Source organism: Ambystoma mexicanum, chromosome 9, assembly GCF_040938575.1.
Source record: "Ambystoma mexicanum isolate Mex_15411 chromosome 9, UKY_AmexF1_1, whole genome shotgun sequence".
Classification (NCBI taxonomy): domain Eukaryota; kingdom Metazoa; phylum Chordata; class Amphibia; order Caudata; family Ambystomatidae; genus Ambystoma; species Ambystoma mexicanum.
Window position 1 is genome coordinate 1,073,756,934 of NC_090931.1, and position 24,398 is coordinate 1,073,781,331.

Below are 24,398 nucleotides of genomic sequence, written 5' to 3' on the forward strand. Positions count from 1 at the left end.
GTGTTACCCTGGTTGGTGGGCCAGTTGGAGCCAGAGTAATATTGTTGTTGTTGGTTCTGCTGCTGTCTTTGGCCACGAAAGGAGCGTTTATTACCATAGCCTCGCCTGTTAGGGGGCCTAGAAATTTGATCAAGAGTCTTGATGGTATCAAACTCTTTTTTAGCATGTTCTAGGGCCTCATCTACTGCTTTCCCAAACAGATGCGTCTGTTCAATGGGTTTATTTATGAGGGAGGCTTGGGTTTCGGGCTTAAAACCTGAATTGCGTAGCCAAACGTGGCGCTTGAGAAGTATTCCCTGCACTAGGGAGCGGCCAGCCGTCTCAGCGGCATCTAGGGAGTTCTTAACGATGCCCTGGTTTACCAGTGTGCCCTCTGATATTATAGCTAGCAGGCGAGAACGCAGAGGTTCAGGTGCTTCCTCTGCTTCGCTGCGCAGCTTGTTCCACTGTGCATCTGCATAGCTAGCTAAAAGTGAGTTGTTATTAGCAATTCTAGTAGAGAAGGCGGCGGAGGTCGTGATTCTCTTCCCCAGTGCGTAGAGTTTTTTGCCTTCTTTGTCTGGGGGTGCTTCACTAGTGGATAGTGGCACCCCTGCTCTTTTTCTTGTGTTGGTAACCACAAGGGAGTCCGGAATAGAGTGTCCTCTGATGTATAAAGGGTCAGAGGATGAAGGGCTGAAGAGCTTTTCTATTCTAGGGTTGACCCCTCTTACTAAAGCTGGGTTAGTAAGGGAAGGAGAAATTCTTCTTTTAATAGAAGCCAGGAGTGGAATAGATTGGCTAACAGGGGCTTTTTCTTTGATGACTTTTTCTACAAAGTCAATGTCTGGAAGAGTTTCCCCTGTATCAATTTCAAAATGCGCTGCTGCCTTGCGCAATAGTGCATTGAGGGAAGGTTGGTCATCTATGGGAGAGGAGTTCCCATGTGAATCCTTGAGAGGAGAAGGGAGAAAGGCATCAGGGTCTGAATGTACTGATGGGGATTGCCAAGGCTGCACTGACGGTGAATGCCAGGGCTGCGAGGTAGCTGTATCTTCTTCAAACCCTGTAGGAGTGGTGTAAGGATCTTCTTCGAACCCCTCTTCCTCAAGTTCTACCTCTTCTTCTCCACCCAAACACTCCTCATCTTCTTGGAGGTATTGCTCCTCCTCAGTGAGGTCAACCAGCCTAGGAATCTTGACTCTAGGGTCATCCTGTGGCCATTCTCTTTGTCTTTTGTGAGTGGGTGGGTCTTGGTTTCCTAGAAACCTTTCCATTTTCTCCATGCAAGAATGGAGTCTTTCAAGGGTCTCATGGGGTACCCCTGAATAGTCTAGAGGGGGGAAATTAGTGTTTTCGCCTTCGAATCGTTTCGAACGCTCCCACAACGTCGACGAGAGGTTCCCGTCTCCTTCTGAAAAGCCTTCAGGTAGTTCGGAAGCGTCCTTTGGAGAAAGGGGCAGTTCCTGGCTACTTTTGTGTTTTTTCGACGCGGTATTCGACGTTTGTTTCGTCGTCCGCGTACGTTCGTCTTCGGCGACAATTCTCGCTAGGCTCTCGGCCACGATTTTGTCCGTCGAGGGCTTTGGTGTCGACGTTGTGTGCGTTGCGCGTTGTACCTCGACGGTCGCTCTATGGAGCGTTGCGTCGGATGTTTTTGGGGTAGCGCCCGTGTTAGATGGAAGCCCAATCGCTGGTCGCGGCTGCGTTTGCGGGTGGGGCTTGTGACCTTTACGGTCTGCGGTAGACGCCGGAGTGCCCTGCGTCCCCTTCGGCGCTGATGGATCCTTCGTTCTCGACGAAGAAGAGCCGTGGGTAATGTGTTTAGCCTTATGGGGTTTGTGTGCGTCCTTGTCGCCGGGGTGTTCATCCCCATAAGCAGGGCGTGAGCCGAGCCCGTCGGGGCCGGGGACGGACGACGAGGAGCGGGAGCGCTCCTTCTGGGGGTTCATGACTTCCGTAACGGACGTCGAGTTATCGCACTCCTCGTCACTTTCAGTAACAGCGGCAGCGGGTGAGGAAACTGACTTCGACATCGCGTAGTCCGCCCACCTCTTAACCCTACGTTCTTTAAGAGTCCTGGGTTTTAAGAGCTTGCAGGCTGCGCAGCTGTTCTCTATGTGATCGAGGGGTAAGCAACGATTACAGAGCTTGTGCTTATCTTTCCAAGTATATTTGCCCCTGCAGCGTGGGCAAAACTTAAATGGTGTCCTCTCCATAGCTGAGGCAATAATAGCTGGCGATAACAACCCCAAGGGAAAGAAAAGGGAGAAAGAAAGACATTCTCAAAGAGAAGAGACAAAGTTCTAACCCCCACTCTCCCTACTGTAAGTTGGCCGTCGAGGCCAGGCCACGTGTTCGGCAGCGCCGAAGGATCTCCTCCGCTCTTCCTCTCCGTCGAAAATAGTTCGGCGGAGAAACAGCTTCACAGCTAACGTCGAGGGGGAGGGATCGTTACCAGTATATTAAGTTATGACAAAAGGACCGAGGTCCGTGGTAAGTATAGCAATGTCTCTCTAGGAGCTCCGCGAAACCGACCAGAAACTGGGCGGAAAAAAACAATCTGAGGGACCTCGACGCGTGAGGGATTGTGGGTACAACGCACGTCACTATAGGGATAGTGTTAGACACGCCTTGTCGACGTCCCCTTTTCGACTACGAAAAACAAAATGCAATACTCCGCAGTGACCACTGGATGTCGGACCTATGCACAGCATGTGATTCTAAGCAGATTAACAAACATCAGAAATATATATATTGGTTACAATCGGACATTCGGAACAGAATTATTTTCTGTTAATATAAAGTCCTATGTATCACGGCACACAGTATTTAATAATTACATAATTAGCAGACAGGTGCAACGGTTTTTCAGCATAATATCGAGGATGCAAGTAATGTCAGAGAAAGTAATGTACCAGAAACGTGGTGTTTGACAAGAGTGTGTTAGACAAAGGAGGGCCTGGTGTTGACCGAGTAGCAGACTGTGTGCAAAGCACAGAGTGCGTGGTTGATGGCTTGTCTTGTGTGGCTAACGGTAGAGTAACTGTCTAACAGCTGTTAGGGTAGTATTTAAGTGAAAAACAAATTCCATTCGATCGATATGTTAAGACCAAGAGTCCAAGCGATAAATCCATTGTTGTTTGAGCTTGCTTAGTGTCAAATCACGGTTGCCACCATGGAACGGATTTCTTGCTGCACATCCTTTTTAACGCTCTAGAGCAGGCTTGTCCAACCTTTTTGAATGTGGGGCCGAAGCATTAACTTTTTGTTACCCAGTGGGCCGGCGAGCCAAAAGTCAACAACCTCACCCAAAGCAGTATATTAAAAAGCGATATTGTGTGACCTTTGACACAATCGCATCACGGGCAGTGATGCGCCATGCAGTCCCAAAGATGGCTTTTGGTGTCAGGGGCAGTGAGTATCTAAGGGAGCCCCTCCATCAAATGATACGAGGTCAGTTGCTTGTGATTTCTTTCATTGTGTATGTGTTAATATTTTCCTGAAATAGTGGGGGCCACTGAGCGTAGCAAGGGACCTATAAGGATCTGGGGAGGGTTTGGGGGTTTCCCCTCTAAGAATTTATTTTCAAATATGTGGTTGAAATGGTGCATTTTACAGCAGAAAAACGGACCAAAAAGCCATACATTTATAATCCGTTCTAAAGGGGAACATGAACATTCCATGTCACCAACAGCAGACAAGAACATTTTGCAACACAACACATTTTAATGATCTATGTCTCCACAGTGTAAGACAGCACTGTCACTGATGTAACACATTGTCATGCTGGTTGCGCCCAAAATACGCCTCTGTAGCAAGATGTCTATCCTGGCTGTTCCCAATTTAGGCCAACATTGTCCTTTACAAAGCATGATTGATGCTGCCTGAGCATGTGCAGTGTGCCCAATACATATGCCAGCTTACCTCTGTAATACACATTACTTACTTCTGTGTTAATGAAACAAGCATAATCTAATTCAACAGATAAAATGGTGAAAAACGATCACCCAAAGGTGAACCTAAAAGAAGAAACTCTATGTGAGCACAATCTTAAAGTATGAAGAATTAGACATGGCCGGGTGCCCTCATCTCCCAGTGCCCAGGGGTGGCCAGTGCGATGGTACTCTGATCACTACAGCTGAGCTGAGTGCCATGTTGTAGGAACCGGGGAGGGAATTGACCTGAGTGTCTGCTGTAAAGCCCACAGTGTCTTGGATCTGGTGGGCTACGGAGTTATGTGCTCTGAAAATTCACTCCTGCAGCTGGCCTTCCTCCGACAGGTGCACGGACACCTCCCAAGGGCTGTTTTGCCTCGTCCAGGTTAGCACTTGACAGTTCCAAAAACTGAAACTGGATAGAGCCCGAGGCATTTTACCCGCTGTGCTGCTTTTCTGGGTGTGGATGGCGTGTTGCCTAGCCATTTTGGCAAGGAATTAATTCCCACATGCAGTAAAATCATGTGGGAATTCATTCCTTTTGTGACGCAATTTGAACAGTACCCAAGGGGGAGTTTTTTTTTCAAAAAGTGATGCAAACTGTAACCTCCCTCCCGAGGTGGAATGTTCAAATATTACGGCAGCCCACGTTGCTTTTGAGCCTCCAAGATACTGCTGGCCACATACTTGTGTTTCGGTGTAATTGGCCAGAGGTGTCTTGGAGGCTCAAAAGCACTTCGAGCCACAAACATACGTCGGAAAATATGGAAGGCAACGAGAAGTAGGCCTCGGTGTGCATCGCACGTAGCACTGAACTTGGGCTGGGCTGAGCTGCTGGCTCACGCAGGTTCTGCCCTGGGCAACGCAGATGTGTGAAGGTGGCGCTGTGTGCCCGTCACTCCACCCACATTACGTGATTATGATTTCCACTGGCTGAGAAACAGCCAATGGAAATACTGTTAGAATGCAAGGCAGTTATTTTATTTATTTCCACTACTACAGCGTGCCCTGCATGGTAACAGAATTTCGTCACATTTCTTAGTATCAGTCAAGGTCTGTGTTTGTTGGGACAACCTTGGCCAAACCTCTAGCAATGTAAGCTCTATGTGTGCCAAACAAAATGCAGAACAAATGTATATTGCGAGTAGGAACTTGGTCCGAAAGGAAACTGTGCAGGTTATCCTGATACACGGGACGCTGGCAGGTAGTTATGGCGACTGCTTACAACGTGCCCTACACTGATTGGTACAATGTCTGCGGCCAGGGGGCGCAGCGTGCTTACTGATTGGCCGTGCGGCGTTGTCTAGGAAACAGACAACACCCAAACTACGAGTGTCTGAGGCTGGTAAGAGGTCACTCGGGTGTCATAGTCCAAGAGGTTGCGTTATGGTAAGGGGACGGGTTTAGATGCAACTGGATACAGAGTGGTATATCGGATGCATATGTTGGAATATACTTGGGAATAAGGCAATGGTAAATAGAGTTATGGTGGCGCCTCCCATCTAGTAGAGCACATCTTAAGAAAATGGGAGGCTTGCGTCAGTGTAGCGAAGTGGCTACTCAGTTGGTGATCTAGGCTCAGGAGGGGCAATGAGAGATTAGCTTTTCCACACATAAAAATTCTTGAGTCCACTAAAGCCTGCTCAATTGCAAATCCTAGAGGAGATCGCTCCACAGAACTAATGTGGGAGTTTCTTAACACTATTACGATTGTATCGATTGCCTTCATATATGTGTTTTTTGCAACCAACTAGGGCTGTATTTATGTTTTAGACTCTGGAAATTTTGCACTAAGAATTATAAGTGAATTATATCTATATTTTGTTCTCCTGTTCACATTGAATACATGTGTCACTGTATTTGTGTTACTGCGTCACACACTTTGACTAAATAAATTGCTTTTGCAATATACGTTTGTTCTGCATTTTGTCATTACTTTAACTTTTTTTGTTTGGCACACAGAGCTTACATTACTAGAAGTTTGGCCAAGGCTGTCCCAACAAACAGACACAGACCTTGACTGATGCTAAGAAATGTGACAAGTTCTTCACTAGTCCCTTTGTCCAATACTATGTGATGATACAGACAAGGACAAGGCAGGAACAGGTTTGTGCCCCCAACCCTGTAAAGAGGGGCTTTATTTCAAACTTTTCGAATGGGAAAGGGGACAACTTTATTTGGGTTGCCACAAGCCTCTGGCGTGGAGTTGGCCCGGGAAGGCTCCCCATCGCTCTAGGGAAGCATTGGTGGTGACTGCAGTCCGATTAGCTGGGAGGCAGAAAAGGAGCGCCTTGTGCAAGTTGCTCGCGAGGATTCGACCATTGTAGAGAGTTTGGTGGAAAGATGGCGTGAGGGCAATCTTGTAGTTCAAGGAACCCGACACTTGGTGCTATCGAGGAACTCTTGAAGAGGTCTCATGTGAAGCCTGCAGTAAGGAACCAATGGGATGCAAGAGTAAATCATCCCTAGCAGAGACTTCATGGAGTGGACTGTCGTCACCTGTAATGTGGAGGATACTTGAATCTTTTAAGTATGGCTCTTCGGTGTTTTTTCAGGACAACGGCTGGGATGGGGGGGCACGTATTAGCCATTCATCCAGGTACTGGTAGACAAATGCCTGCTCGGCAGAGATGGACAGCCACCGGAGCTAAGCATTTTGTGAAGACTCTTGGAGCTTTTTGAAGCTCAACGGCAGAGCCTTGAATTGCTAATGCTTGCCTTGTACTACGAATTGAAGGAAGCATTTGCGCTTGCGATGTATGGGAATGTGAATCAAGGCCAGAGAGAAGAAGTCTGTGTTCTAGTTGGTGTGACCATGTAAAACTCCTGTGATTTCAGGAACTTGTGGAGCTGCCTGAGGTCTAAGATGGGTCTCTAACCACCAGACTTATCTCACCAAAAAGTATCAGGAGTACGGCTCCTATAGCTCCTTTTTTAGATGGGATCTTACTTCTAGTAGAAGTGGTCTATGTAGTTCTCTTTTCTTCAGGAAATGGATGGATGGGCAGTAGCCCAGAAACTCGAGGGTGTGACCCGGTCGAATGATGTTGAGCACCCATTTGTCCGTGGAGATGTTTTCCCACTGATCGACAAATTTGAGACACCCAGCCTCCAACTGGGGTGCTGAAGTGGGGAGAGCGGGGGTCCGGGTTCCTGGCACTGCTCTGGCCTGCTTGGGGTTTTGCGGTATGGAGGAAGATCTGCATCGTCGCTGAGTACCTCTATGTTTGCCACATCCCCACCTCCTGCAAGCTGGTACGAGAAGGCTAGCGGTAAGAAGGCCTGTATTCCCTGGAGGTTCTGGCGAAATATCCCTTACCGGAATGAAGGTGCGGCCTTTGCTGCTGCAGGGTGCCTATGAAGCGTACAGTATCAATATCATCCCGATTGTGAAAACAGTGTATGAGACCCTACAGAAACAGGTTTACCCCATCAAATGGCATATCCATAACTTTGGACTGCACCTCAGGAAGGAAATTGGTTGCCTTCAACCATCCCTGGTGTCTCAGGAGAAGACTGGTTGGCTAATCTCTTCCGAGCAGCCACCAACACCACTGAGTTCGGGCAGGGCTGGGTGCAAAGGCACTTAGGTAGCCGCATCCGTCACTGTATACTTTTCCTCCAGGCAATGCTTTTATGGAGTAGTCGAGAAAGGATTTATCATCACCAAAAGGCCAGCCTTCTTGATGTCATCTAACATAGGGATTGAGACTACTGACTTCCTGGAGGCTTCTCACCAATAGGAAACCCGCTTTGTTGTTCCTCCGGAACCAGGTTGAATAGCTTAACAGCACGTGTTAAGAGTACATGGAAAGAGCCTGCTTAATCTGTAGGTGAGCCACGGGAAGGTAGATCTGGTATCTCACCACCAGCTGGCACTTAATTGTCATAGTCATCCGTCTGAGTGCCTGTAGCCATGTCATTGTCGTCAGGGCCAGTATCAGTTAGGATAGCGATTGGAACTGAGAAACTGGTCGAGGGGGCCAAGGTGCAACTAAATCCACTCTTGAAGGTAATGTCGGAAGGATCAGACTATAGGCTGTTGACTGGCTGGAGGAGGAAGACTGTTGTAGTTCCATCACCAGGGTCTTTAAGGCCAATAAAATATTGAGCAAAAGGTCCCTGGGTGCAGTTGGTGTGCCCAAAGGGGCTGCAGTTATTGGAGTGGATGAAACTGCAGGAATTGGAGGAGGCTGAACTGGCAGACAAGGCATTGGCAGGATAGGATCAGGCTACTAACTGATTCACTTGCGGTCTGAGATAAAGCCCCCAGAGGGTTTTCATCAGAGACCTCACCTCCTTGAAGTAATGTGGTAGGTGGGAGTGTAGCAGTGGACACAGAATGCACCATAGCGAAGAGTGGCTTGGCTGGTGTGGGCCTTGGCAGAAAAGACAAAGCTGGAGGCAATTCTCTGTCCACACCAACCCCTCTGGGAAACCTGGCAAACGTAGAAGCTTGCAACTCGGGCGCCAATGGTGCTGACGATCTCTGCGGTAGAGACTATTGGTAGCCATCAAAGCAATTGTTGACAGGGCAGCTGTCGAAGAGGAGGATGATTTTGCTGGTTCGTGGCCCATCGACAGGGTCGACGAGGTGGTCATCGGCGAGGCTACTGATGTTGACAGCAATTTCTACTTCGACAAGTGCGAAGACGAAAGTTTCGCCACAACCATTGACTTGGTCGTCGTAGTTGTAGACGAAGCAGTTGTGTCCGGTTCTTCGAGTCTTTGAAGAAAAAGACTGGCAGATAGAGCAAAGGTCCATATCGTTGTCCGGGGGCAGACAATATAAGCATTTGTCATGGTGGTCTCCACATATACATTTTTGAGGTGACCCTTCGTACAGGCCTTGAAAAGGCTGTGCATCACGTCCATCATTGCAGTGGATGAGGAAGCCCTCAAACTTGTGAAGAGGACTTCAACACGGTCCAGAACATCTGTAGATGGTCAGGATCTTCACCAGCAACAGGTCCCCGTAGCCGGTAGTCAATAACGTGACTAATGTTGAAAACATTATTGAAACATTTCTCAAAAATAGGACAAAAATGACGCTATTTCGAGGAGCGAAAAGACAAGGACTCTCAACACGTAAACTTGTGGTAAAAATCTGAAGACGGCCACCAGATGCGGAGCTAAGGAGCACTAATGTCATTAGTTGGGGGCACTACAACCCAAAGTGACAGCAATAGGCTATATAAGTGACAAGCAGCTTAAGCTTTAAAGCTAAACTGCTTTAATATTACTGAGGATTCCAAGAATGCTGACGGGAAATATTCACGAGCATGTGAATTCATGAAAGATCCAATGTTGAAGAATGAAGTGTCCACTTGCACACCCCTAAAACAGGGAGGATAGAACCCATCAGGTTTAAGCTAAGCTATCATTTTAGAACAGGGTCTAACAGATGTGTTTATAGTGAGCATCCTGTTGTAAAGGTACAGCCAAGATAAAAACAATGGCAGCCCTTCGAAATTCTTAGCATCTTAGTAGCAAATGCTCAAGCTGAATTTTCATCAATTATTTAGCAGTGGATATTGAAACGTTTAACAGGATTGTTATCGCTCAAAAGAACAAGTTACTCTCTTACCTGGTAATGTTCTTTCGATGGGATGGTCCGACGATGTATTCCATATCTATGACAGTAAGCAGCACAGCTGTGGCGATTACTGTCAGATATGGAATACGTCGGAGGACCCAATCCCCTCGAAACACATTTTAGGCGATGTACTGGCTGTCTACAAGACTACCACTACACAACTAGTCCATAAAGGCTGGCAATTCCATACCTGCTAGACCTTCTTGCAGAAAGACCTCTTCTCTTCTGGGTGAAAATATGGCAGTACCACCCATAACCCATTTTCCAGGGTTATATTCATAGACACCCTTTCTCTTCTTATCTCTGCTGAGAATCAATGGTTGTCCTATATTAAAAGAGAATTAAAAACCATTAGGTGCAATTTCCCAAAACCTTACTCTCAATGGGAAGAGTTTAAAAGCAATCTGATCGCCAGCCAGTTGACCAATCAGTTTGGAGCAATGAGCAAGCCCAGTCAATTCTCCATTGCTTCTACTTTATCTTTTTTCATCCTTATGCGCCATAGGAAGCACCTTCTTACGCTACAGTTTTAACTTAATGTTCCTAGCTAGTTCAGTCCCGTGGGCCTAAGAAAAGCCTAAATGATGGCAACTTTGTGACAACCATCCCAGTGAAACGATCTTCAGTTTCTCTTTCGCATGGATTAGTTCAAGCCTACTAGTCCCTTTACTATTGATTTGTGTTCTTGCAAAGGATAACTATATATTAGACATTTCTATAGTTCAAAGAGAAAAAAAGAAAGTTGCTGTGTAAAGTGGTTTAAATAGAGCTGGTTCAGTTTACCCAAAGAAAACAAAAAAAAAAGAAAGTCAAAAATTCCAAGGGAAAATCCACAGAAGTCTGAAGGCAAGCCACAAATCGGATATAAAAGATTGTTGGGTGATCCAAAATCTATCCAAGTGCGGGTCAAAAAGGCAAACAAAAAGGACCAACATTCCCAGACAATTCAAAAGTAGTGAAAAAGGATCTGAGGTGCAGGTCGGAAAGTAGAGAAGCATCAGAAATTCTCACACAAGGACGGTCAAAACAAGCAAGAATACTGTGAACCAAGCAACCAAGGCCTGCATAGAATTCATAGGTACTTCCTGTTTGCGCTGCCCTAGTTAAATGGTAAATGAGACTGGGCTTCATTAGAAGAACAAGTTACTTACCCCTGGTAGCGTTTTTGATTGGATGTTCCTCCCATGTATTCCTCATCTTATGATAATTATCCTTCCAGCTTCAGCTGCTCTGGAATTTCTTCGACAGGGGGCTCTGTGTGCCATCTCGTTGAGTCGATGTTCCTCGAGGGCCTCCGTTTGACTGTCAACGTCATCAGTATAAAAAGCACACGCAACGCACGTTGGCTTCAGTTCTATTTTTCCCCTCCTGAAGAGGAATTACCAGCCGTACCATAGACTGTACGCTCCAAGAAAGCATAAAGTGTAAGAACATACATTCTACGGCAGGGTAGGCTGGGAGGTGCGATGAGGAATATATGGGAGGAACATCCAAATCGAAAGACCGTTACCAGGATAAGTTACATGATCTTCGAATGGATTGTGTCCTCCCACGTATTCCTCATCTTATAAGAGGCTCCTAAAGCAGTAATAATTTGGTGGTGGGAGTACAAATTATATTTTGTTTTAACTGTTGTCATGGACTGAATAAAGGACCGCTTTTGCAAACTGTCCTTTATGACTGGAAGATGAATTCAGGCAGCAATGTTTCACCAACATGTGAATAGACAACCAAGTGGCCTCTGAACAAACGTCTGATTGGGACACCTCTGAAGAGCAGCAGAGGTTGCCATGCCCCTTGTGGAATGTGCTCCCAAGCCTTCCAGGGGGTATTTGCCCGCTAATCTGTAACATTCCCCAATAGCCAGGATGATCCATCTGGATAAGGTCTGTTTTGTAACAGTTAAACCCAATTCAGGGCCTGTATAAAATTGGTCATTTTTATGAAATCTAGCCATTCTTGATATGTAAAAAAATGAGCCCTTTTTGGGTCCAGCCTATGTAATCTTTCCTCCTCCTTTCCAGGAAGAGGAGGTGGATAGAAAGTAGGCAAAATGATCTTTTGCGACAAGTGAAAGTCAGACTACTTTAGGTAGAAAAGAATGTCTCAGCCTGACAATAACATTGTCTTTATAGAAAACCGTATGTGGTGGTTTACAGGAAAGTGCCTGCAACTAGCTTACCTTGTGGACTGACGTTATTGCAATTAGCAAAAACGTTTTGAAGGGTAACAGTCTAAATGGGCATGAGTGTATAGGCTCAAAAAGAATGCATGTTCGAAATGTTAACATAAGGTTAAGATCTCATAAAGGGACTTTGAATGGAACTGGTGCAAATACATTAGTAAGACCCTTTAGGAATTGAACAATCGGAGGGATTTTAAAATATGAATCCTCCTCTGAAGACCGCTTGAAAATAGATAGCGCCACCAGATAACCTTTCATTGTTCCAATCTGGAGCCCCAGATTTGCCAAATTTAACAAAAAAGGAGGCACCATAGGTGTGTCACATAGAAAAGGATCCACATTATTATCCCTGCACCAGCTGCTGAATTTGTTCCAACAGCAGCAGTACAAAGATTTCATCGCTGGCCTTCTGGCCGAAAGCAAGATCTCTAGTCCGTAATCCGGGGAGGTCCCAATCCTTGTATCTCAACATCTCAGAAACAATGCGTGAAGGTTGATAGTCTTGACCTCTGGATGGAGAAACCAACCCTCCTTTCGCGAGAGAAGGTCCTCTCTTTGAGGAAGACTCATTGGAGGGCAGATGGACATGCCCAGAAGGTCCGGGTACTACAGCCTCCAGGGCCAATTAGAATCATGAATTTCTCAACCTCCTGATCACACGAGGAATGACAGGGACTGGAGAAAACTCATACAGGAGTGGAAACTCCCAGTCCACTACGAACACGTCCTGTAGAGCACCTCTTGGGAGAAATTTCCTGGAGCAGAACAGTTTGCACTGGTCGTGAACAGATCCACTTGAGGGGTTCCCCAAAGGGTGGAGAACTCTTGAAGGACTTCGAGCTAGCTCCCACTTGTGTGAGACTGCTCTGGCCTGCTCATAATCCGCCGCGGTGCCCTCACCGGCTATGAGAACGGCTGACAGATTCCTTGTTGAACTGCCCAGAACCAGAGCTGTATTGCTTCTCTGCACAGTGGTAGTGACGCTACGGCTCCATTTTTTTTTTTGTTGTACATGGTCACTGTTGTCCGTCCTTATCAAGACATTCTTTCCCATACCGAGGGTAGGAAGGCCTTCAGCGCTAGTCTGAGTGCCGTCAGCTCCAAAAGGTTGATGTGTAGTTTGGACTCCGATGGAGACCAACGACTGCAGATTGTCAGGTCATTGGCGTGGGCTCCCTACACAGTGAGTGAGGAGTCTGTCACTACAGTTATCTCCGGCCATGGCTGCCAAAAAGATTCTCCCTTGAGAATGTTGTCGTTGCAAGCCCACCACAGAAGGTCCTGAGAGACTGCTTTGAACTTCAGGTAGTCTGACATTCTGGCTGAGAATTCGGACCATTGAGTCCTGAGAGCCCATTGGAGGGATCTCATTCTGAGGTGAGCCTCTGGCACCAGAAAAATGCAGGATGTCATCAGACCGAGCAACCACAAAAAAAAAAAAATGTGAAGGTCGGAAGATGCTAGGCACCCTGGAATTTGGTGAGCATCTGGAGAATATGTTGAGCTCTCACCTCTGGTAGCAAGGCTTTCCCAGAGAAAACATCAGAACTGCTCCAATAAATTAGAGTCTTTGAGATAGTATCATGTGGGACTTCTTGTAATTGCGGGAGAAGCCCAGGCAGTGGAGAGAGTGGTAGGTTACACTGAGATGTTCCCGGGCTTGTTCAGGTGAATGTGCCCTGATCAGCCAATCGTCCAGGTAGGGGGTAGACGTGAATCCCTCCTCTGCTGAGACTTGCTGTCACCACTGGCATCAACTTGGTGAAAACCCTCAGGCAGAGGTCAGCCCGAATGGCACAAATCTAAAGTGATAATGAGAACTGCCAACCGCGAACCTCAGGTACTTTCTGTGCTTGTGATGGATAGGCACATTAAAGTAAGCATCCTGAAGGTCCAATGACACCATCCAGTCTTGGAGTTAGAGGGCCTGAAGGATTTGGGAAAGGGTAACCATCTTGAACTTGTCCTTCCTGAGGAACTTGTGAAAGTTAATGTCCAAGATGGGTCTCAATCCACTGTCCTTTTTGGGATTTAGAAAGTATGGGGAGTACCAACCAGTGTTACTTTATGCCACAGTTGCTGGTTCTATAGCACCTTTCTCTAACAGGGTACAACTTTCCTGCAGAAGGCGTGAATCCGGAACTTTGAAAGCGTTGTTCCCCGGTGGATGATCCAGAGGGCTTTTTTTTTTAATGTAAGGCAGTAACCTTGGGCTACAGTCTCCAGTGCTTAAACATCTGAAGTAATACCCCACTATTCTTTCAGATGTTGAGTAAGTCTGCCTCCCACCAGGGTCTTCTGAGTCAACGCCTCAGTGGTTTTGAGGCGGCTGAATATAAAACTGCTGCTGCTTGGGTTAGCTTAGCACCTCTCCCTCGTCCACCACAAGGGAATCTTCTCTGACCTCGTTGACCGCCTTGTCCTCTTCGAACTGAGTAGAATCGAAAGGACTTACCCCTCCAAGAAGATGAACCTGAGTAGGGGTGTTGAGGCTGTCGAATGGAGGCACCAAGGGATTTCGCCGCCGCTTGAGGTCTGCAGCTTTTCCAAACTCTCATCAGCCTTGCTGCTAAACATCCTTGAGCCATCAAAGGGCATATTGAGGAGTCTAGACTGCACATATGGTGCAAAACCAGACTTCAACAATGCAAATCTGCATAACACTTTGCTAGTTGGCCTGGATCTGCTGATGTTGTCTGCAGTATCCAGACCTGACTCTAGACATTCACCCATTGCATCCTTACCATCCTTGAGGATTGCAAGGAAGTAGTCTCTCTTCTTTTTTTTTTTTTTATTTTCATTTAGTTTATACAAACTTTTGAAAAACTTATCTTTTAGTGTAAGATCAACATTCCATCATAGTCCTTAACTATTTTTGTAGAAAACCCCTTGTTGGACGACTTCTCTTTACTTTTTCTATCCATAATTCATCTACTTTTGCATCCATAGATATTCTGTCTTTTTCCAGTCTTTTCGGATAGGTTGGTCTCTTTAGGCAACCACCGGGTTCATTTTTAGGTGTTTCTGCAGAATCTCTAAGAATCGCATTACTGAGATCAACAGTGGCTTGCTTTCGGTCAAGTGTAGTTGTCTCCACCATTCTTCTACAGATAGCGTCTGGTACTTTTCCCTCATCTTACCCAAGCAACTGACACGCTGGTTGTTTAGTTCTGTACAGCTTATGATGAGGTGTTTTAAATTTTCATCTTTCTCTCCACAGAATCGACATAGGGTGTTTTCCCTTGATATCACATGCCTAATTCCTAGGATTTCTTTGGTCTCTAGGATGTTTAAACGAAACATCAAATAATACTTTCTTAGATGTTTGCACGGAGCTAGTGCCAGATATTTCTGAAGCGTGTTTCGTTTCTTTGCTTCTTTTGGTTGATTTGTCATCGCCTTTTGGCGATCTCTTCTTTCCCCAATTGTAATCCAATCAAGATCTATCAATTTTCTTTTTACAAAGTCTGGGTTATTCCATAACATTGACTCGTCCGTCCCTAACTGTTTGAGAATTTCCCCACATTGCTGTTTCCAGTCTCTTAGGGCTGACGTTTTTCTGCCTGTTTTGTTTCCCAATAGGATTTGGAACGGTGGTAGGTTTGCTTCGTCATGCATTTTCCTAAAAAGCAATAGCTTATTCCAAGCAATCCTTGCGTTCAATGTGGACATGCCTACTTCATATAGAACACACGCAGTCGGTGTGCTTTGTGGTATTTGAAGAACTTTTTTCCAGAAAAAACCTTCACACCTAGACCATATCTTGTGGTTACAGCCAAACATGTTCTCTGCCCCATAAATCAGAATCGGTGTAATTTTATTTTGGTAGAATTTTCTCACTGGCTCACATGTGAATTTTCCGAATTTCTTCTGCATTACGATCCCTTGGGAGGTTAGTTGTTTGCAGCTATTTAGAATTTTCTTTACCATTGGTTCGTCATTTATGCTTGAGTTGATAATTGTGCCCAAATATTTTGTGAAGTGCACTTTCTCTAGCTTCTTTGTTCCCACGAACCAACTCGATCTGTACTTGTCAGATTTTCTTCCTCTTTTGTTCTCTAGGACTAGGATTTCCGACTTGGCTGCATTTATCTCCAGCCCGATTTTTTATGCAGACAATTTTCTCTGTAGGCCGACTGGTGTTAGGTCTAAAATTACCATATCATCTGCGTATAAGATGTGATGTAATTGGCTTCCATTGATGGTTTGTGGAAATGAAATCACGCTTGACAGTGCATTCCCTACTTCCGAGATGTAGAAGTTAAACAGGGTAGCCCCTAATGGGCACCCCTGTTTCACTCCTCTTTCTGTACGAATTGGCTTTGACAGATTTCCTTCTTTGTCTAGCCTTATTTGAATGTAGGTGTCAGAGTAAAGTTCTTTGATGGCTGCTATCAGACTCTCATCGCAGCCTCTCTTCTTTAAATTACACCACAGGATTTCTCTATTCACTCCATCAAACGCGTTTGCCATGTCGATAAATGCCAAATAGATTTTCTGTCCCGATCGAATGGCATCTATTTTTAGTAGGTTTAATATTAGCAAGTTTGTGCTGCAGCCCACTCCCTTTACAAACCCAGACTGTCTGTCATCATAGATTTTTCCATGATTTATCCACAGTGTGAGTTGTTTAAGGAGCTGAGTTGCAAACACTTTGCCTATGACATCGAGAAGGGCGATGGGGCGGTAGTTTGCTGGCTCCGACCGTAAGCCCTTCTTGAATATCGGAACAATAATTCCTAGTTTCCAGGTCGCAGGGATCCTTCCTTCTTTTATTATTGCTTTGAACAGGATCTCACAGAAATCCGACCATTCATCGATGTTTTCTTTTAAGTCGGCGTTCGAGAGGCCATCCGGTCCGGCAGCTCTAGATGTACTGCTATTTGCAATTGAGATTCGGATGTCCTCTCTGTCCATTTGTAAGTTCCAGGGAGTTTTTACGTGGATCTCCTCTGTACTTGTACATTCCCTTCTTTTAAACAGGTTTTTGTAATGACACTCCCAGTCTGTTTCCGTTACCATATTTGTTATAATGGCTTTTTCTGAGTTAGATGATTCATTTATTAAGGTCCAAAAACCCCTGGAATTTCTCTGGTTCAGCGCTTTCAATATTGTCTCTGCGTCGTTTTTCTCCATCTTAGCTCTATGTAGCTTGTGCCAGTTGTTGTACTGGTTTCTCACTTTTTTGGACTGGGTTTGATTTTCTACTCCTTTGGTGGCATTAATCGATCTTAATGCTTTCCTCAGTTCCCTCTTTTTTTTCGCCACTTCCGAGTCGTACTTATGTTTATTGAAATTTTGGTTCTTTAGAACCTTCATTTTTTTGGATTTATAAATTTCTAGTAAGTGCTGGTATTCCGTTGACTCGGACAAGCCTTGCTCCTGGGATTTTTGCATTTGTTCAGATATCTCCTTAATATTCAATTTTTTTATCCTTAGTCTGTTACGTCCAGGTTCCACTGAGATGTCACATCTCCATTGATCCTTTTTCTCTGCTTTTCTCCATTTCCATTCCATTGATGTGATATTATGATCGCTTTGGATGTTTTTGGTGACTGTAAAGGAGACTATTTCATGTAATATATTCTCCGAGACAAAGATGTAATCTAAAATAGATTGCCGAGTACCTCTTTCCCAGGTCGGGGTTGCTGGTATGTCCCCTCTTGTCGCTCCGTTAAGCATTGATAGATTTCTATTTGTCATCTCTTCTAACCAACAGTCATTTTTAAATCTCATCCCATCGATCTTTGTTGTTTTTTGTTGGTTTAACTCAATGAATTTCCTGTTGAAATCTCCACATAGGATAATTATTGCCTTTGAATCTTCTATTTTAATTGTATCTATGGCCTCAATGATATCATCTTCTAGCTTTTGGAAAAACTTTGATGTTGTATTCCAATATATGTTCAATATATATATAATCGATTCGTCAGTTTCTCTGTGAGTTCTGATTGTTCTACACACACCTCCTGAAGGAAAGGTGACAGGTTACGGGCGGATTTTATTCTTAGTCCACATGTTCTTTTAATTAAAGTCAATTGTCCTGTCATAGGCCTTCCTTTTTTTTGTTTTATTGCTGGATTTATTGCTACTTCGTAGCCGTCCACACATGGTAGTTTGGATATCCATGTCTCTTGCAAGCATATCAAGTCTGCCTTTTGTATTGTTTCCGTTGGAGGTCCTAGGAGGTGTGAGAATCCTCTGGTGTTCCACGAGGCTAGTGTCAGTAGTCTCTCTTCACCTTCCAGGATGGGGTCAGTCGCCATATATACACAGTCTTGCAGGGTAAATGTAAACCTTGATGAGGTACAAGTTGTACAAGTTGTTTTAGTTGACTTTAATGCCATACTGCCAGCAGCAAATATTTTTCTCGCCTATGCATCCACTTGCTTATCATCCCTATGAGGAGGGATAGAGTGGTATGCCGATTGCTTAGTAGATGTAGCAGCCTGAACCACCAAACCTTGTGCTATTGAATGTTTCGTTAAGTACTCTGGGTTGCTGCTGGATGGCCTATATTTTTAGTAAAATATTTGTTTGTTGCAGCCACAGTATCTGGTATCTCCCAAATTGCAGAGACCCTTTTTTGTAGTGCAATTTGAAAAGGCAGCATTTGATCTTTTTGGTGATGCCGATGTAGAGAAAGAGACAAAAGCCCCTACCAGAAGCTCCGTCCCCGTGTTGCCTATATGTTGGGAAACGGAAACTGTGACACGTGCAGTACCAGTGAAGATCCCTGTACGGCAAAGAATTCTTGAAACAAGAAATCCATTGAGAAAACCCTATATGCATTCACAGAAGATATGATGGTCTTCTGGACAGAGTCCCGGAAGAAGTGTAAAAATGAGCGAGAAAGAAGAATGGTGACATTATGCAAACCAGAGCTGACGCACCCTGAAAAGACAAGACAAAAGAACAGAAATTCTATTAGATCTGAAGAGGAAGTGTCAAAGGTGAGCAACATTTCAGGCTCGAAATTAAGCTGCTCATAAAAAGTAACGCTGAAGAAAATGCAAAGTCATTTTAAACTTGTACAGATGCAGTAACGCAAGTAGAAGTAATCTTGAGGCTGGCTACGTAGTAAATAGATTGCGGCGATGCGCCAATGTATATACAAAGGACTGTATAGAACCTGGATGCACTTTAGCAAAGCTTGAACCCCGTGAATGGAAAGGGTTTCAGTGTGGTGCAGTTGGAAAATAGCTAATGGCAAAGGAGGATCCAAGAAAGGCTGGCCCAGCACCAAGAGTCGAGGCCACCGTGAGCTTAGTTGTCTGTCAAGTAGCTACATGAACGTGAGAAAGAAACAGACTTCTGTTTGAGGTGGAATGAAAAAACACTGCGTCAAGAGTTCATCATTTAATAGTATTTTATGCAGCAAAGAGCTTAAAAATGTGGACTCCAGTCACATGGTCAGATTGAAATAGACTTTGGGTTGAGCTACACCGAAACCAGAAGATAAAACCATGCAACACTCCCTTTTATTCTCAGGCACAGAGAGCTTCTGCAAGACCAAGTTTAAAGCCTTAATTGAATGGCAGACCACAAGAGTGATGATCGATGTCAGGCTAAATGGGTGGTAAACTATGGTCAAGACCAGCCCACAGGCACCTGGGGTACCAGCCTGCGTGCTGCTAGTTTGTGGAATATTCCAGAAGGGTAAAAGCATGCCAACCAATTGTAGAGGGCCATGTAAGAGAGCCCCATAGTTTGTGTAACCAATGGATTATCGTGAATTTTGTGACAATGACGACTTGCACTAGGAGGGCTTAGTTGTCCACCTGATGTTAGAGACCCAATCACAACCCCCGTCAGTATGGAATGTATACTTAGATGGTCCCTGTAAGCCTATCACATCCTCAAGTAGGTTTTTGGAGTTTGCCACGTAGTGGGACGTCAATGACGACAAGTTTTTACTTTAAACATTTATTGTTTCATGTAAAACATTGAGAGATCTGCATTGCGACGTCCGTCGATATCCGTTGTAACTCCCCGTTTTAGGTAATTGCAAATAAAACAGTACTAAGTTTTGCCAACTTCCTGAGTCCGTTTGATTATTGATGTATGACTAAGTTCGGCATCCCCATCCATCTTTAAGTATTGGTGCCCCATCTTAAAGGACCCAGGTCCGTGGGTTCACTGAGCCAAAATATCTGTCAGGTCATCCTGCTTAGAAGGAGTAGGCCTGCTCCAGCCTAAAAACTATCAGCTTCCTATATAAGGAATCAGCGTGGTCAGTAGGATCTGGTTTACCAAATTTCAGTACGGGAGAGGTATCCAACCCACAGGCTGATTGAAGGTTATCATGCAAGTCTTTTAACCTAGACTCTTCTGAGATTAATTCCTCTGGCACATTAGGGCCATATTGTAATCCAAATGGTGGTGTGTTATCTGAAGGTTAATTGTTTTCATAGATATAAAGACTTTAAAAAGTCTCTTTGGCAAGGGTTTGAAAACCTTTTTTTGGGTTACTGTTGGATTCGACAACTTCAACATAACCGTCGACAACAGCTTCAAAGTCAGAGTCGATTTAAGACACTGGCATCGATGGCTCCGACGGTGTTAGCGAAGGTGTCGGCGTTGTCGAATTTTTATGCTTTTTCCGAAGGAACACCCAATGCACTGGATTCCCGACTTGTCGAAACCCTGAATGATTTGTCGGATCGAGATTTTTCTCGATGCTGTACCAGCTTATTATGGCTCGGTTTCAAAGACTTAGTCTTCAACTTCCCTTTGTTGTCTTGATGCAGTTCGACAAAGGCATGGGCATTTTGCTTGTCCTTCGAGGGGGTCGGGCCGCATTCTCAAAGATCTTAAGCATATAATTATGAAATGCATCCCATTTTGCTGGGGAGTCCAACTTAGTTGGACATTTGATTACCTCGGCCGAGGAATCACTAGAGGTCGAAGAGGTGACCTATGATGCAGTTTCTTGGCCTTCTTCGAAGAATGACGCGATCGAGATCTTTTCTGTTGAGGAGAATCTCGACTCATCGGTCTTTCTTTTTGAGCTCTTCGAGGGCAACCTCCCCATCACCAATTTACCTTTACTCTACCTCACAGCCTTTTCGGTCATCGCCTGACAGAAGTTAGTCAGAGGTACGGTTAACAGTACCAAGACACCACAGACCTATGCGGTGGGGGTCGGTGATGAGACATCTTCGATCCACAGTCTTGGCACTTCTTGAAGCCGGTCTTAGGCGTTGATGGAGCTGACGGGCAAGACATTTTCGTTGATCGAAAATAGCTAACCAAGTTCAGTGAAGAAACAAAGCGTGCTGTAATTCTTCAAAGTGTTAGCTTGGAAAAAACGGAACTGAAGTCAACGGGTGGTGCATGCACTATTTATACTGATGATGACATCGAAAGTCTAACGGAGGCCCTCGAGGGACATCGACTCGATGAGACTGCACACAGCGCCCCATGTCGGAAAAAAATTACAAAGGAGCTGAAGCTGGAAGGATAATCAGATGAAATATAGTTTTCCCAGTCGCGTGGAATATGATAGCACTGCACTGTTCATTCCGAGTTTAGACAACTTGCTCCTGCCTGGCCATGCCACCATACACATGCTGTTCGAACAGATTTGTGCCCATAAAATAGGGCAATGCAGCACTCGCACTATATACTTCTGAATAGAAACTATTGGCAATAGGGTGTTGTGGACAAAAGATCTGATATACAATCATCATTCAGGAATATTTCCTTGTATACTTCACATCATAGTAGATTACTTGTCGCCCATGTCATTCTGCCAGAAATAAGTGCTCAAATAGAAACTTGTCTATGCACGAGTCATAAATGACAAACAAAATCAAACTAATCTTCATATTGTAAATATTTTGCAAAGTTCAGGCAAAGAAATGTTCCATCTGCAATGTCATTTATGGTTTAATGTGATACTATTGGGCTCCTCTAGTCCATCTGCATTTCAACCCTTCTACCTGAAACACATTTTTTCTGACAGAATTCTGCATATAGGCAGAACACACCCTAGCTACCAGAGGGGTTACTACTCTAATAACTCAAGTGAACTAGCATTGGCCAAGTCTTTATTTTTACATTGTGAATGTGCAGACTGCGTTAAAGGCACGAAGTAAAACATAATTGCAATCCTGTGTGCGGTTTAATGTCCAGGTAAATGGAAATCCTCCTGGCGAGTGCAGCACTTGGCATATTCTCTATGCTGCTTGTTGGTTAATATTAATGCAGTATCAAAAATCAAAACACTTGCAAATAATGTACTTATTACAGTCTACTAGGGACATTACTGATCACCTGTAATAAAACAAATAGTTTAACTTTATACAGTTGAGTTGTGACATCACAATTCTTGCAGCTTCTGTGACAGTTCACTGCCATTAATTGTTAAGGAATGGTTTATGGTACTATGCTTATTTTGTGCACCGCTGGAGTTTAACACAGGAGAACAAGAATCTATCCTCTCAAACTTATTTTAAACAAAACACATTAAATACGTTGCATGAAATGCTATACATATTGGAGTGCTCGTTTCCTCCAAAAAGATTCTACACTGATCATCTGCACTAACAACTCGAAGGTGTCATGCATTAGAGTAAACCAGTATTAAAGCACAGGATGGCGCTTGTTGTAAAGCCTCTTTAGTCATCAGCACCCAGTACTCATACACAGACCTGCTGTGGAGTCTAGATTAGTCGAGGTAAGGATTATACAGTATGTACATATTCCAGTTACTCTGATGGTATTTACAGTCACGTATGGACATTAACAGTACTAAGAAGAGTAGACCCACCGGCCATCCCATCATCCCAGCTCAGGCCCCCAACTGACACTCACAGAACATTCACACAAAGATCCACTCAACATTTTCCTGAGCTGCATTCAAGCATCAACATTCTGATAGCAAGCATTCCAGGCCAGTGACCATCAGGACTACAATATAACAGTGCTGCAGTATTAGAAGCTATAAAATAGACCTTAACATAAGTAAAATGGACAAGACATCTTTGCGTCCTGTGACCCCATCAAGAAACAGTTGTTCTTGTTCCTTTACTTCATCACGAAACTTTTCAGTGACTTCCAATATGCACATAACCTGATCCCATACATAAAGAAAGCATTTGCAGCCAGGCCTACATACTTCTGCTAGCTATAATACATTGGTTTGGAGACGTTTGGCAGACTCGCTTTCTCGTTGCCTTACACTATGCAACACAAAACGCAAAAAAGAAAGATACCAAACCGCTAATGTGTTTTTGCTGAAGAGCTCAGTATACTGCTGTCAGTAACTTCAAGAACCAAAACAAATGACAGTACATCTACACCGAAAATATGACGGGCCGGCAAGCTATTCTGTGCTCGAGTCCCTTCTTGTCCCTTGCAGCATTTTCGGTCCTGGGACGAACAGAACAGCCCCCTTCCCCTTTAATTCATTGCAGGGACTTCGCAGATGTGCAGGCTGCAACGTGTCACTGAACTGGCTGCTTGTGTGCATTTCCCCCTCTCCGACCCTGGCCATTTCTCTTTATACTGGTGGGAGAGGGAGCAATGACACCAGTTAGTTGCCTGCTGCACTATACTGACTTAATGGGACACTGATGAACGCTCCAGTATCGGGGTTTTGAGTGTGCAGTCATTAGACGGGATTCTGCTCCTCTTCGGCCCGGGGAAGACAATTATCCTTGTTCAACCACAGCACTAGTATGAGCTGAAGGGGGATAGCAAACTTTACATACACTAGAACATAGCTGCCAAATCTCACTGTGGAATACATGCTTTAGGTTAAAAAGACAACATTAGACTTGTACATAAAGAAAAAGAAAATTATTCTTAATCCCGCACAAAAAAAAAATACAATTATTGCATTTTTAATCAGCCAACTCAAAAAGTGCTTTGGGATATGATCACTCTGGATACAAAACCACCCTGGCAGCTTAGTCTACCAAATGTTGTGAAAGAGCCACAATGATTGTCTCAATAGAATATCATTAATTTGGCAAAACTTTGTGTTCTCAGGAGGCTCTACTGGCCTGGCATCAAGGCAATCGGGGTGATGCGAGAGTACCCATGTAGGTCACTGGAAGGAAAGTGGGACCTGAAAGGGCAGTATTGTCATTAATCCCCCACCTGCAACCCCTCCCCCAGCTTACTCCCCTGGAGAGACAACTGACTGCCCCCTACAAAAAATAAAAATATTCATGATTTCTGAATGACTTTTTTAACGCTGGCACCAGTGTGTAAAGCCCCTCCAGACTCGAGAGGGCTTCCTGTTTCTTTCCTGTCTCCACTCAAGCCAGGTTCACTTGCCTCCTGCTTCCCACCATGCTATAGGTTAGAGAAGTAGGCAAAACACAAATTTTAAGTGGCATTGCAACGATAAAAGGATAGAAAAGTACATATAATTCCGCACACACAATGCAAGGCCTTCCTCGTTTGTATTGCGGAATTAGGTGTATGGATTGTGTTTGCATTTTGATAAACACGTGCGATGTATAAAGGATTGATTTCTATCCAGATTTGAAATTATTTGAGGAATCTTGGAAAACGTTCTTTCCTCCTCCAACGTAGACACAGATTTGGTGTGAAAGTGGTATAGCACATGATGGATTTTTACAATCAAAGTGTTGTTGTGGCTCCAGGACTATTAGAGGAAGATTTTAACATTACTCATTTTTACATATTTAAAAAAAACTTCTATTTTTCGTTTGACAAAGACATG

At 44.5% G+C, this 24,398-nt stretch overlaps 1 protein-coding gene across 13 annotated transcripts in view; it reads right to left on the bottom strand.

Moving 5' to 3' along the window:
* The window catches only part of PKP4 (plakophilin 4), a 1,672,883-nt gene that overhangs the window by 902,812 nt on the left and 745,673 nt on the right, over window positions 1–24,398 (bottom strand). For 8 of the 13 annotated variants that reach the window (XM_069616385.1, XM_069616381.1, XM_069616387.1 and 5 more), the window contains one exon: window positions 9,704–9,838. The exons of the other annotated variants lie outside the window; for them this stretch is intronic. In XM_069616385.1, the coding sequence (XP_069472486.1) occupies window positions 9,704–9,838 (135 nt within the window). The remainder of the gene's footprint in view (window positions 1–9,703; window positions 9,839–24,398) is intronic. 13 annotated transcript variants of the gene reach the window in all.